This window comes from Rhincodon typus, chromosome 1, assembly GCF_021869965.1.
Source record: "Rhincodon typus isolate 14 chromosome 1, sRhiTyp1.1, whole genome shotgun sequence".
NCBI lineage: Eukaryota > Metazoa > Chordata > Chondrichthyes > Orectolobiformes > Rhincodontidae > Rhincodon > Rhincodon typus.
The window spans coordinates 1896395-1910804 of record NC_063332.1 but is presented as its reverse complement, the minus strand read 5'-3'; the positions used below and the strand labels follow the sequence as shown (position 1 = coordinate 1910804).

Here is a 14410-nt window from a genome sequence, read left to right as displayed (position 1 = left end):
CCAAAACTTCCAATTCCCCGGTCCCCAACACCTCATCTTGACCGTGGACGTCCAGTCCCTCTACACCTGCATTCCCCATGCAGATGGCCTAAAGGCCCTCTGCTTCTTCCTGTCCCGCAGGCCTGACCAGTCCCCCTCCACTGACAGCCTCATCCGCTTAGCCGAACTCGTCCTCACCCTCAACAACTTCTCTTTCAATTCCTCCTACTTCCTACAGACAAAGGGGGTGGCCATGGGTACGCGCGTGGGCCCAAGCTATGCCTGCCTCTTTGTAGGTTACATGGAACAATCCTCTTCCGTACCTACACTGGCCCTAAACCCCACCTCTTCCTCCGTTACATTGACGACTGTATCGGCGCCGCCTCGTGCTCCCACGAGGAGTTCGAACAGTTCATCCACTTCACCAACACCTTCCACCCCAACCTTAAGTTCACCTGGACCATCTCTGATACCTCTCTCTCCTTCCTAGACCTCTCTGTTTTCATCTCTGGCAACCACCTGGAAACCGATATCCATTTCAAGCCCACCGACTCCCACAGCTATCTAGAATACACCACCTCCCACCCACCTTCCTGCAAAAATGCCATCCCCTATTCCCAATTCCTTTGCCTCTGCCAAATCTGCTCCCAGGATGAGGCATTCCACTCCCATACATCTCAGATGTCCTCGTTTTTCAAGGACTGCAACATCCCCCCCTCAGTGGTCAAGAACGCCCTCGACCGTGTCTCCCGCAACTCATCCCTCACACCCCCTCCCCGCAATAACAACCAAAACAGAATCCCCCTCGTCCTCACGTACCACCCCACCAACCTCCGGATCCAACGCATCATCCTCCGACACTACCGCCATCTGCAATCTGACCCCACCACCAAAGACATTGTTCCCTCCCCACCATTATCTGCTTTCCGGAGGGACCACTCTCTCCGGGACTCCCTTGTCCGTTCCACACTCCCCTCCAACCCCACCACACCCGGCACTTTTCCCTGCAACCGCAGGAAGTACTACACCTGCCCCCATACCTCCTCCCTCACCCCCATCCCAGGCCCCAAGAAGACCTACCACATCAAGCAGATGTTCATCTGCGCATCTGCCAATGTGGTATACTGCATCCGCTGTACCCGTTGTGGCCTCCTCTACATCGGGGAAACCAAGCGGAGGCTTGGGGACTGCTTTGCAGAACACCTACGCTCGGTTCGCACTAAACAACTGCACCTCCCAGTCGCGAACTATTTCAACTCCCCCTCCCATTCCTCAGACGACATGTCCATCCTGGGCCTCCTGCAGTGCCACAACGATGCCACCCGAAGGTTGCAGGAACAGCAATTCATATTCCACTTGGGAACCCTGCAACCCAATGGTATCAATGTGGATTTCACAAGCTTCAAAATCTCCCCTCCCTCTACCGCATCCCAAAACCAGCCCAGCTTGTCCCCACCTCGCTAACCTGTTCTTCCTCCCACCTATCCCCTCCTCCCACCTCAAGCCCCACCCCCATCTCCTACCTACTAACCTCATCCCGCCCCCTTGACCTGTCCGTCCTCCCTGGACTGACCTATCCCCTCCCTAACTCCCCACCTACACTCACCTTTACTGGATCCATCCCCGCCTCTTTGACCTGTCTGTTTCCTCTCCACCTATTTTCTCCTCTATCCATCTTCTATCCGCCTCCCCCTCTCTCCCTATTTATTTTAGAACCCCCTTCCCCTCCCCCATTTCTGATGAAGGGTCTCGGCCCGAAACATCAGCCTTTCTGCTCCTCAGATGCTGCTTGGCCTGCTGTGTTCATCCAGCTCTACACCTTGTTATCTCGGATTCTCCAGCATCTGCAGTTCCTACTATCTCTGAAACAAGGTTCGTCTAAGCTGTTTTCTGCCTGAGACAGCCAATGATATCATCAAACTGCCACATGATCAGTCTCTTAAGGTGACAGTCCACTATCCTTACATAAATACACCAACATTCCTCCCCTTTACATCAAAGGTTCCTGCAAGGAAAATATTCACAATATTTACAATCATATATACGACAGTCAGCAGATAATAGAAGTGTATAACATCATGAGGGGCATGGATAAAGTGAATGTCCAAGGTCTTTTCCCCAAGTTAGCAAAGTCCAAAACGAGAGGGCATAGGTTTAAGGTGAGAGGGGAAAGATTTAAAAGGGACCTAATAGGCAACTTTTTCAAACAGAGGGTGGTTCGTATATGGAATGAGCTGCCAGAGGAATTGTTGGAGTCTGGTACAATTACAACATTTAAAAGGCATCTGGATGGGTAGGTGGGCTGGTGATAGGTTAGTGCAGGTAGGGAGTGGTGGGGATTGGTCAGTGAGATGGGTAGGGAGGATAGGTGGGAGAGAAGATGGACGGGTTGTGTCAGGTCAAGGAGGCGGGAATGAGAGGGAGGCTTGGACATGAGATGAGGCTGCGGGTGGGGAGATTTTAAAACTGGTGAATTCCATGTTTCGGTCATCAGGCTGTAGGGTCCCAATGTGGAACATGTGGTATTGCTCCTTCCGTTTGCAGATGGTGTCATTGTGACACCGGAGGAGGCCCAGGATGGACATGTCACCCAGGGAGTGGGAGGGGGAGTTCAAATGGTCTCCCACTTCCCTGGGTGACATGTCCATCCTGGGTCTCCTGCAGTGCCACAATGACTCCATCCACAAACTGGAAGAGCAGCAACTCATATTCCGCTTCCGGAGCCTACAGCCCGATGTCCTGAACATGGAATTCACCAGTTTTAAAATCTCCCCACCCCTGGCTTCATCCAATGTCCAAGCCTCTCTCTCAACCCTGCCTCCTTTACCTGACACAACCTGTCCATCCTTTCTCCCACCTATCTGCCCCACCCATCTCACTGACCAATCCCCACCACTCCCTACCTGCACTAACCTATCACCATCCCACCTACCTTCCTCATCCCCATCCCTCCTCTCTAATTATTTCCCAGCTCCCGTCCCCCTCCCCATTTCTGAAGAAAGGTCCCGACCCGAAACATCAACTTTCCTGCTTCTCTGATGCTGCCTGGCCTGCTTGTGTTCCTCCAGCTCCACACTGTTATCTCTGAGTCCAGCATCTGCAGTTCTTGCTATCTCCACAAATAGTTAATGTTGCTTGACATTTTTAAGCACTGATCCCTCAGTTACGGCTTTTATATTTGAAGGGGACAAATGTAGTTTTTGAACATTATGGCATGACCTATGTATTTGATGGAAGACATAAAACATTTACTAATAAAAACCGAAAGCACTCTGCGGATGCTGTAAATCAGGAACAAAAACAAAGTTGCTGGAAAAGCTCAGCAGGTCTGGCAGTATCTGTGAAGGAGAAAACAGAGTTAACGTTTCGGGTCTGATGACCCTTCCTCAGAACTTTCCTCCTGTTCTAAGGAAGGGTCACCGGACCCGAAACGTTAACTTTGTTTTTTCCTTCACAGATGCTGCAGACCTGCTGAGCTTTTCCAGGAAATTTATTTTTGTTCATAAAATATTTACTTCTGTCTTTTCTCATTCCAGGCCAGAATTGTCATACCCTGCTGAGCAGACTTTTTGTTTCTTCAGTGACTATAATGTCAATGGGGTAACATGAGACTCCTTCCAATCCACTTGAAATGTGATCCATGGCATGCTAGAATAATACCAGTGCAGATATCACCATAACAACATAAGATATAGGAGCAGAATGAAGCCATTTGGCTCATTGAGTCTGCTCTGTCATTCAATCGTGCTGATATGTTCTCAAACCCACTCTCCTGCCTGCTCCCATAACCATTGATCCCCTTACCAATCAAGAACCTATACATCTCTATCTTAAGTACATTCAACAACTTGACCTCCACAGCCCTCTGCGACAATGAGTTCCATAGAGTCACCACCCTCTGGCTGAAGAAATTCCTCCTTATCTCAGTTCCAAAGAATCGTCTCTTCACTCGGAGGCTGTGTCCTCAAGTCCTAGTCTCTCCTACTAGTGGAAATATCTTCTCCATGTCCACTCTATCCAGGCCTGTCAGTATTCTGTGAATCTCAGATTACGGCGACATGGTAGCTCAGAGGCTAGTATTGCTAGTATTACTGCCTCACAGCACCAGGGATCCAGGTTTGATTCTGCCCACAGGTGACTGTCTGTGTGGAGCCTGCACATTCTCCCAATATCTGCATGTGTTTTCTTCAGGCGCTCCATTTCCTCCTACAGTCCGAAGATGTATAAATTAAGTGGATTAACCATGAGAAATACAAAGTTATAGGGATAAGTTGGAGGGATGGGTCTGGGTGGGTTGCTGTTCGGAGCAATCTCTGGTCAGAAGTAAGCCAATGGGTTCTTGTCACAATTCTTGGAATTCTTGGAACCAATTCTACGTTTACACGAAGCCTCTAAACCACAGGATAAATGGTGTTTTGTAAACCAGGCTATGAAGCCTGGTCACCACTCTGTTCTGCCTCCTCCTTACCTCAGGTTTGCCGCAGTCACAGTCCTCGCCTTTTTCTAAGAGTAAGTTGCCACATTCATAGGCAGCAACCAGTTGGCTGAGACTCGGCACATTGTACAGACAGATCCCAACACCACGGCTGATGCTGCTCACCAAGTCCTGTTGGCTGCAACTGCTGAAGGCTGTTGGCAAAACTGAACTGAAGATAAAAATGCACAAAAGTGTCAAAGACAGTCAAAAGAAAATGGAAGTGCAGAGAAAACTGAGAAAACAACAATGTGGGGATACAGGGAATAAGGTGGGGAAAAAGCACCAGTTTAGCTTCTCTTGCCAAGAGCCAGTGTGGTCACTGCAGAGAGGCTGAATGGCATCATTCCATGCATTAGGCTTTCAAAAATTTGATGAAACACTGGGGAAAAATATCTACAAAATAGTGCACAAACAATGAAAGGTGTCTCTTGAAGGGAGAACAATTCTGGTACAATCTAGATATAGTCTAACAAGAAGGAAAGAAAGAAGCAACAACAATGCGTTCTAAACCAAAAACAGATATGCATCAGCAAAAATTCAAATGTACAAATGCCCTAATAAAAGCACATGGGAGGAAGGTTCTAAATGCAGAGATTGTTTGAATGGTATGGAGATAACAATGTGGGGATTTTAATCTAAAATTAGAATCATAGAACTTTACAGGACAGAAGGAGGCCATTCAACTCACTGTGGCTGTACTGACACCTGAAAGAGCTACCCAGCTAGTCCCACACTCCAGCCCTATCGCAATAGCCCTCCAGCTTCATCACTTCCAAATTTATATCCAGCTCTCTTTTGAAACCTCCCATGGAATTCACCTCCATTACTCACCCAGGCAGTGCATTCCAAATCCTAACAACTGTCCTGAGTAAAGAAGTTTCTCCTCGTCTCACTCCTAGCAGTCTTAGTGACGGTCTTGAAATTGAGACCACCTGGTTACTGACATAATGGCTAGGAGAAACAGAATTTTTTTTTCTTTATTCATTCAGGGGATGAGGGCATCCTTCCTTATCCTGTCAAAATTGTTTGTAATTTTGAGCACATTAATAAGGTCACTTTTTAATATTCTCTGCTTCAAGGAGAATAAGCCTGATTTCTCTCATTTTACCGAGCATCTAAAAGCCTTCATTCTAGTAAATCTCCTTTGAACTCTCTCCAGGGCTTTAACATCCTTCCTTAAGTAAGATGCCCAGAAATGAGCACAGAACTCCAAACGTGATCTGACTGATGTTTGGTAGAGGTATAGCATCAGTTCCTTGTTTTGATGTTCTATGCCTCTATTTATAAACCTGAGGATCTTATAAGCCTTCGCAACAACTGTTACAATTTGCCTGGCCACCTTCAGAGAATCATTTATGTGAACTCGGAGGTCCCTCTGCTCTGTACTCCCCTCAAAGTTATACCACGGAATCTGTATTGTCTCTCTGTGTTTCTTCTACCAAAATTCATTACCTCACATTTCTCTGCATTGAAATTCATCTGGCAAGTGTCTGCCCATTTGGCCAACTTGTCAATATCCTTCTGAAGTCGCTCAGCATCATCCTCACAATTCACGATTCTCCCTAGCTTGGTATCATCTGCAAATTTAGAGATTTTGCCATCAACATCCATCTCCAAATCGTTTATATAAATCAGAAAAAGCAAGGGTCCCAACACCGATCTATGGGCGACGCTACTTTCAACTCTCCTCCAATCTGAGAAATGCCAATCTATACCAGGTCTCTATTTCCTATCTTTTTGCCAACTTTGAATCCATGCTGCCAAGGACCCATCAATCCCAAACATTTCTAATTTGCTAACCAACCTGCCATGTGGCTTTCTGAAAGTCCAAATGTACAATATCCACAGCACCAACCTCATCCACTGCCTGTGTCACCTCATCAAAGAACTTAATTAAATTTGTCAGATTTTACCTGCTATTGATAAAGCCATGTGGACTGTCTGATATTAACTTATTTTTTTCCTAAGTGTATATTTAACATATACCCTATTATGGCCTCCACCAATTTTCCCTAATATTGACATCGAGCTGACAGGTCTGTAGTTCTCGGGTTATCCTTTACCCCTTTGTTAAACATTGGTGTCACATTTGCAATCCTCCAGTTCCCCAGGACTAATCCTGTGTTCAGAGAGGCCAGGAACATTTCTGTCAACTGCTCCATAATTTGCTCTTTTACCTGTCTCAGCAATCGAGGATGCATCACATCCAGGCTTGGCGACTAGTCTACTTGGTGTACTGCCAGAACTGAGGAAGTTCTGAGGAAGGGTAACTCGATCTGAAATGTTAACTCTGATTTCTCTTCACAAATGCTGCCAGACCTGTTGAGCTTTTCCAGCAAATTTCTGTTTTTGTTTCTGATTTACAGCATGCACGGTTTTTTTTTTAAATTGGATTTTAGTCACCATCTTCTAATTTGGTAAAGACAGAAGCAAAGTATTTATTTAGTACCTCTGTGATACACTTTGCTTCAGTGACCAACTTACCTTGCTTGTTCCTTATGGGAGCACTTCTTTTTTTACTATTTCTATGTTTGAAGAACACTGTACTATTTGTTTTAGTGCAGCCTGCTATCCTTTTCTTATGCATCCTCTTAACCTTCCTTATTGGGGGAGGCGGTGGCCTATGTTATTGCTGGACTGTTAATCCAGACACCCAGATAACATTCTGGGGTCCCAGGTTCAAATCCTGCCATGGTAGATCGTGGAATTTGAATTCAATAAAATATCTGGAATTAAGAGTCTAATGATGACCGTGAATCAATTGTCAGGAAAAACTTATCTGGTTCACTAATGCCCTTAGGGAAGGACCCTGCCATTCTTACCTGGTCTGGCCGACATGTTACTCCAGACCCACAGTAATGTGTTGACTCTGAACTGCCCTCTGGGCAATTAGGGATGGGCAATAAATGCTGCCTGGCCAGTGATGCCCTCATCCCATTAATGAGTAAAAAAAATCCAGTCTTAGCATCTCTCCTGCATTCAGGATACTCTTTCTGATTTCTATTGCTGTTATTATTCTGATGTGCATCATATTTGTCCTTTTTCTTCCTTATTTTCTCGTCGATATCCTTAGTCATCCAGGTTACTGTAGCTTTGGATACTCTATTTATTTCTCATGGATATGTACCTAGATTAGAGTCGTAGAGTCATAGAGATGTACAGCATGGAAACGGACCCTTCAGTCCAACTCATCCATGCCAACCAGATATCCTAAATTAATCTAGTGCCATTTGCCAGCATTTGGCCTATATCCCTCTAAACCTTCCTATTCATCTACTCATCCAAATGTCTTTTAAATGTTGTAATTGTACCAGCTTCCACCACTTCCTCTGGTAGCTCATTCCATGTATGCATCATCCTCTGCATGAAAAAGTTACCCCTTAAATCCCTTGTAAATCTTTTCCGTCTCACCTTAAACCTATGCCCATTACTTTTGGACTCCCGCATCCCAAGGAAAAGACCTTGACTAATCACCCTGTCTATGCCACTCATGATTTTATAAACTTCGATAAGGTCAACCCTCAGCCTCCGATGCTCCAGGGAAAATAGCCCCAGCCTATTCAGCCTCTCCCTATAGCTCAAATCTTCCAAACCTGGAAACATCCTTGTAAATCTTTTCTGAACCCTTTCAAGTTTCACAACATCCTGCCTATTGCAGGGAGACCAGAACTGTCCTAACCAATGTCCTATACAGCCACAGCATGACCTCCCATACTCAATGCACTGACCAATAACAGCAAGCATACCAACCTCCTTCTTCACTGTCCCATCTACCTGTGACTCTACTTTCAAGGAACTGTGAACCTGCAATCCAAGGTCTCTTTGTTCAGCAACACACCCCAGGACCTCACCATTAAGTGTGTAAGCCTTACCCTGATCTGTCTTTCCAAAATGCAGCACCTCACATTTATCTAAGCTAAACTCAGACTGCCACTCATCAGCCCACTGGCCCATCTGATCAAGGTCTCGTCATACTCTGAGGTAACCGTCTTGGCTGTCCGCTTCACCACCAATATTGGTGTCATCTGCAAAATTACTAACCATACCTCCTCTGTTCACATCCAAATCATTTATATAAATGACAAAAAGCAGTGGACCCAGCACCGATCCTCATGGCTTCTAGTCTGAAAAGCAACCCTCCACCACCTATTTCTGAAGAAGGGTCTAGGCCCGAAATGTCAGCTTTCCTGCTCCTCTGATGCTGCTTGGCCTGCTGTGTTCATCCAGCTCTACACCTTGTTACCTCCACCACCACCCTCTGTTTTGCACCCTATTCATCTCCTTTTAGAATTGTTCCCATTTTTCATCTACTGTTTTACCCACCAAAAGATGTTTCCAACCTTAACTATTGACTGAATGTACTGAATGCAGTGCAATCCAGATCCTCACTACCCTGTGGGGAAATTTTTTTCCTTAAATTCCCTCCAACTTCCTGTATTTCACAGGATTATGCCTCCTTGTTGCTGACCGTTCAACTAAAGGGGAACAGCTGCTTTCTATCCATTCTCTCCATGCCTCTCAGACTCATACACAACCCTATCAGGTTCCACACTCAGCTTTCTCTGCTCCATAGAAAAACATTAAAACATTGAATGACCCTCCAAATTGCCCAAATGTTCCCACCAGGCTTTAAGAATAACAGCCATTAGAAGTTATGGGTGGCATGGTGGCTCAGTGGTTAGCACTGCTACCTCACAGAGCCAGGGATCCAGGTTCGATTCCACCCTTGGGCAACTGTCTGTATGGAGTTTGCACATTCTCCCCGTGTCTGCGTGGGTTTCCTCCGGGTGCTCCGGTTTCCTCCCACAGTCCAAAGATGTGCAGGTTAGGTGGATTGGTCATGGTAAGTTGCCTGTAGTGTTTAGGGATGTGTAGATTAGGGGGATGGGTCTTGGTGGGATGCTCTGAGTGTCGGTGTGGAATTGTTGGGCCAAAGGGCCTGTTTCCAGACTGTAGTGATTCTAAAAAAACAAAAGCTGCTTTCTAGCCATCCTCTCCATGCCTCTCAGAATCATACACACCCTCCAAATTGCCCAAATGTTCCTACCAGGCTTTAAGAATAACAGCCATCAGAAGTTTAAAACTTAAACAAAACTCAACAATGTATTATTAATAATGTAACTTCAGTAGAAAAAGTTAAACAACAATGATCTAGTTAATGTTATGATTTAAGCCCAATCTTCTTTGACCATAAAGCCCCTCCTCACACATAACAGACAGACAGACAAGGACAATTAAAGAATAAATTGAAAAAGAAAATGAGTTGTAACTGGCCACCTCAAAAGCTATTTGAATGATAAGTGCCACACTTTTATGAAATTTTTTAAATGATGCATTGTATTACAGGCCCATGAGATTGTATCTTGCTTGGATTCCAAAGCCACCAGTCAATGCAAACATGCTTCCAGCAGGCTCCAAGGAATATTCACATTTTTTCTCAGAACATTCAACAATTCTTTAACTGAATGGAAAACAAATGAGAGTAAAACTCAAACACAACTTCCCAGATCAGCAGCTTCCGAACACATGGACTTCTGTAAGGCCTTTGACACCATCCCTCATGGCAGGTTTATATGAAGGTAAAGTCACATGGGGTCAGAGGTGAGCTTGCAAGACGGATAAAAAACTGGCTCGCTCAAAGAAGACAGAGGGCAGCAGTGGAAGGGAGCGTTTCTGAATGGAGGGCTGTGACTAGTTGGTTCCTCAGGGATCAGTGTTGGGACCTTTGCTATTTGTAATATATATAAATGATTTAGAGGAGAATGTAACTGGTCTGATTAGTAAGTTTGCCGCTGACACAAAGGTTGGTGAAATTGCGGATAGTGATGAGAACCTTCAAAGGATACAGCTGGATATGGATCGGTTGGTGACTTGGGCAGTGAGATGGCAGATGGAGTTTAATCCGGAAAAATGTGAGGTAATACATTTTGGAAGGTCTCAACCAGATGGAAAATATACAGTAAATGGCAGAACCCTTAAAAGTACTGATAGGCAGAGGGATCTGGGTGTACAGGTACACAGGTCACTGAAAGTGGCAACGCAGGTGGAAACGGTAGTCAACAAGGCATACAGCATGCTTGCCTTCATCGGCTGGGGCACTGAGTTTAAAAATCGGCAGGTAATGTTGCAGCTTTATAGAACCTTAGTTGGGCCGCATTTGGAATATTGCGTTCAATTCCGGTCGCCACACTACCAGAAGGATGTGGTGGCTTTGGAGAAGGTACAGAAAAGATTTACAGAAAAGCCTGGTATGGAGGGCATTAACTATGAGGAGAGGTTGAAGAAACTTGTGTTGTTCTCAGTGGAGTTTTGGAGGTTGAGGGGTGACCTGATAGAGGTCTACAAGATTATAAAGGGCATGTACAAAGTGGACAGTCAGAAGCTTTTTCCTGGGGTGGAAGAGTCAGTTACCAGGGGCCTTGGGTTTAAGGTGCAAGGGGCAAGGTTTAAAGGTGATGTACGAGGCAAGTTTTTTACACAGAGGGTGGTGGGTGCCTGGAACTCGCTGCCGGGGGAGTTAGTGGAAGCAGATACTATAGTGACTTTTAAAGGGCGTCTTGACAAATACAAGAAGAGGATGGGAATACGGTCCCTGGAAGGGTAGGGGGTTTTAGTTGTGATGGGCAGCATGTTGGTGCAGGCTTGGAGGACTGAAGGGTCTGTTCCTGTACTGTAATTTTCTTAGTTCTTTGTTCTATCTGGCGCACAGTATAACACAGTCAATACCAATTCAATCTATGGTTTCTCACTCTTTTTCTACATTCTCTGTGTTTGGCTGGCAAACACCAGTCTCCTCTTGATTGGCCAAAGCAATATCCAACCAGTTGCCACTCCTTGAGCATAACAACATCCTGGTGCCAGTGTTCTTAGAATAATAACTAACCTGCAATTATCTTTCCAGGGAGCTCCTATCATCAAAATGGACAACAGTTTGTTTCTCCATCCGTTTTTTCAAAAAAAAATCAAACTGATGATCAAAGTTCAAAGTTTCAGCTTCAGCTCATAGTTCCAAACCAAAAACGAGAAAAATAGCAAAAAAAAGTGATGGTCTTGTCAAGGATGTTACACTTCGCTTCACTGGCGAGGTGACTCCCAGGTAAATGAGCCCGAATCCATGGCTGTAAAGTTTTTATACTCACTGCTCTGTGCACCTACCCCAACCCATCTCAGGATCTAATACAGTCTAGTTCATGTGAGCACATTGGAGAGTACAGAAATAGATTACAAAAATGGTCCCAGGGATTGAACACTTCAGTTATAAAAGATCAGAACTCATGAGAGATTCCAGAATTAACAAACATCCTTGGTGATTGTGCCATATTTAAAACGTCAATGTGTACTTGGACAAGCCCAGTCAATCTGGAGCTGCCTTGCACGGTTCCTGACATTGGCCCCGGTTGTGGCAAACAGACAGAGGGAAATCAGTGCCTGCTGTGTGGGCTGGGACCTAGAGCTCCTGCTGGATGGAATGGGGCACAGGCAGGACTTCTGCTAACATTGAAATAGGAGTAGGAGTAGGCCATTTAGCTGCCATCGAGCCTGCTCCATTGTTCAATATGATCATTGCTGATTATCCAACTCAGTAACAAAAACAGAAATTCCTGGAAAAACTCAGCGGGTCTGTGGAGAGAAATCAGCGTTAATGTTTTGGGTCCGGTCACCTTTTGTTTAATATCCAACTCAGTAACCTATTCATCCTTTCTCCCCAGACCCTTTGATCCCTTTAGTCTGAAAAACCACATCTAACTTAAAAAAAATCAATCTTTTGGCCTCAGCCTGTTTCTATGGTAGTGAATTCCACATGCTCACCACTCTCTGGGTGAACAAATTTTTCCTCATTTCATTCTAAATGGTTGACCCTCTATCATTAGACTGTAGCCCTTGATACTGGACTGTCCGATCATTGGGAACATACTTACCCTGTTTAAACCTGTTAGAATTTGATAGGCTGCTATAAGATCCCTGCTCTTTCTTCTAATCTCCATGGAATACATTTGTAACCTGTCCAGTCTCTCTTATCTGTTCTGCCATCCCAGGAATTGGTCTGAGGGTACAAGGGACTAGTCAGCCCATAGCTGGAATGCTGTGAACAGTTTTGGGTTCCTTATCTAAGTAAAGATATAATGGCATTGGAGACAATCCAGAGAAGGTTCACTAGGCTGATCCAAGGTATGGATGGACTGTCTTATCAGGAGGTTTTAAGTAGATTGAGCCTGTAATCATTGGAATATAGAGGAATGAAAGGTAACCTTACTGAAATATACAAGATTCATGAGAATCATCTCATAATAAAGGGTCGCCCACTGAAGACAGAAATGTGGAGGAATTTCTTAGAAGGTAGTGAATCTGTGGAATTCCTTACCACAGAGGGCTGTTGAGGTCGTGTAATGAAGTATATTCAAGATTGAAAGAGACAGGTTTTTAATCAGTAAATGAATTAGGGGTTATGAGAAAAAGACAGAAAGTGGAATTGAGGATGATCGATCACCCATGATGCAGTTGAATAACCTGCTTCTGCTCCTACACGTTATTGTCTTCTGGTTTTATGGACTGAAAATGAGAGCCTGCGTGAGAGTTAATGCTGAGCCAGTGTTGCTCAATACCATTACTTTACTGATGATCGAGAGCAGACTCATGGAATGGGAATTGGTCGGGTTAAATCTGTCCAGCATTTTGTGTACAGGACATACCTGAGCAATGTTCCACATTGTCGGGTAGATGCCAGTATTGTCACTGTACTGTAACAGCTTGGCTCTTGGAGCGGCAATACTATTGCCTGAATGTTGTCAGGACCCGTACCCTTTGCATTATCAAATGCTTCCAGCCATTGCTTGGTATCACATGGAGTGAACTGAATTCACTGAATACTGGTATCTGTGAAGTTGGCAATATCTAGAAGATGCCAAGATCGCTCATTCTGTTAACACTTTTGCCTGAAGGTAGTTACTTCAGTTTTTTTTCACTAATGTGGTGGGATTTTCCAACTTTGACGATTGGGGTATTTATGGAAACGCCTTCCTAAGTAAGTTGTTAATGGTACCTTTCTAAAGCTCCCTGTGTCTACAGGGAGTATACTGAAGATTTGAACTACGCATTCCCTTGCTATCATAATTTCCTTAATACTTTTGGACAGGAAATTGGAAATTTGATCTGACTAGATCTCCATGTGTAATCCATATTGAGTGATGAACTGGGTTGACTTTAAGGTTTTGGAGTAGATCTGTAGCTCGGGTTGTGGATGTTGAGGTTGGTTGGCTCGCTGAGCTGGTTTCTTGTTCCACAGACGTTTCATTACCATGCTGGGTAACATCCTCACTGCAGCCTCCGATGATGCGTCAGTGTGTTTTCCCGCCTGGTTTTTAAACTCTGGAGTCCGTTGAGATGGATTGCCTCACTTCTGGTTTTCCTTCGTAGTGGAATGTATATGGAGTCAAGTTCAATATGTTTATTAATAGCAGGCTTCGTGGAGTGCCAGGCTTCTAGGAATTCTCGTGCCTGTCTCTGCCTAGCTTGTCCCAGGATTTTGGTGTTGTCCCAGTCGAAATAGTGGTTCTCCTTGTCCATGTGGATTGAGATGAGGGTGTTGTCCCAGTTGAAATGGTAGTTCTCCTTGTCCATGTGGATTGAGATGAGGGTGTTGTCCCAGTTGAAATGGTAGTTCTCCTTGTCCGTGTGGATTGAGATGAGGGTGTTGTCCCAGTTGAAATGGTAGTTCTCCTTGTCCATGTGGACAAATATATCAGTTCACTCACCTTCCCAGAGCGCAATTCAACTGCTCCCACTCAGCTCCGCTGCCGAAATGAAGAACTTACCTTTTCGGCAGCCCCCTGGTTCTCGCTCTCACCGCTCCTGCTGCTGCTGCAAAAATGGAGGCCACTGATTCCATGAGGTAAGTATTTAAAAGGGAAACTTACCTTTTCGGCAGCCCCCTGGTTCTCGCTCTCACCGCTCCTG

At 45.1% G+C, this 14410-nt stretch overlaps 1 protein-coding gene across 1 annotated transcript in view; it reads right to left on the bottom strand.

The window, feature by feature from the left end:
- The window catches only part of LOC125483690 (disintegrin and metalloproteinase domain-containing protein 12-like), a 191229-nt gene that overhangs the window by 68079 nt on the left and 108740 nt on the right, over positions 1 to 14410 (bottom strand). Inside the window, exon 12 of the mRNA XM_048599959.1 lies at positions 4448 to 4625. Coding sequence (XP_048455916.1) covers positions 4448 to 4625 — 178 coding nt within the window. The remainder of the gene's footprint in view (positions 1 to 4447; positions 4626 to 14410) is intronic.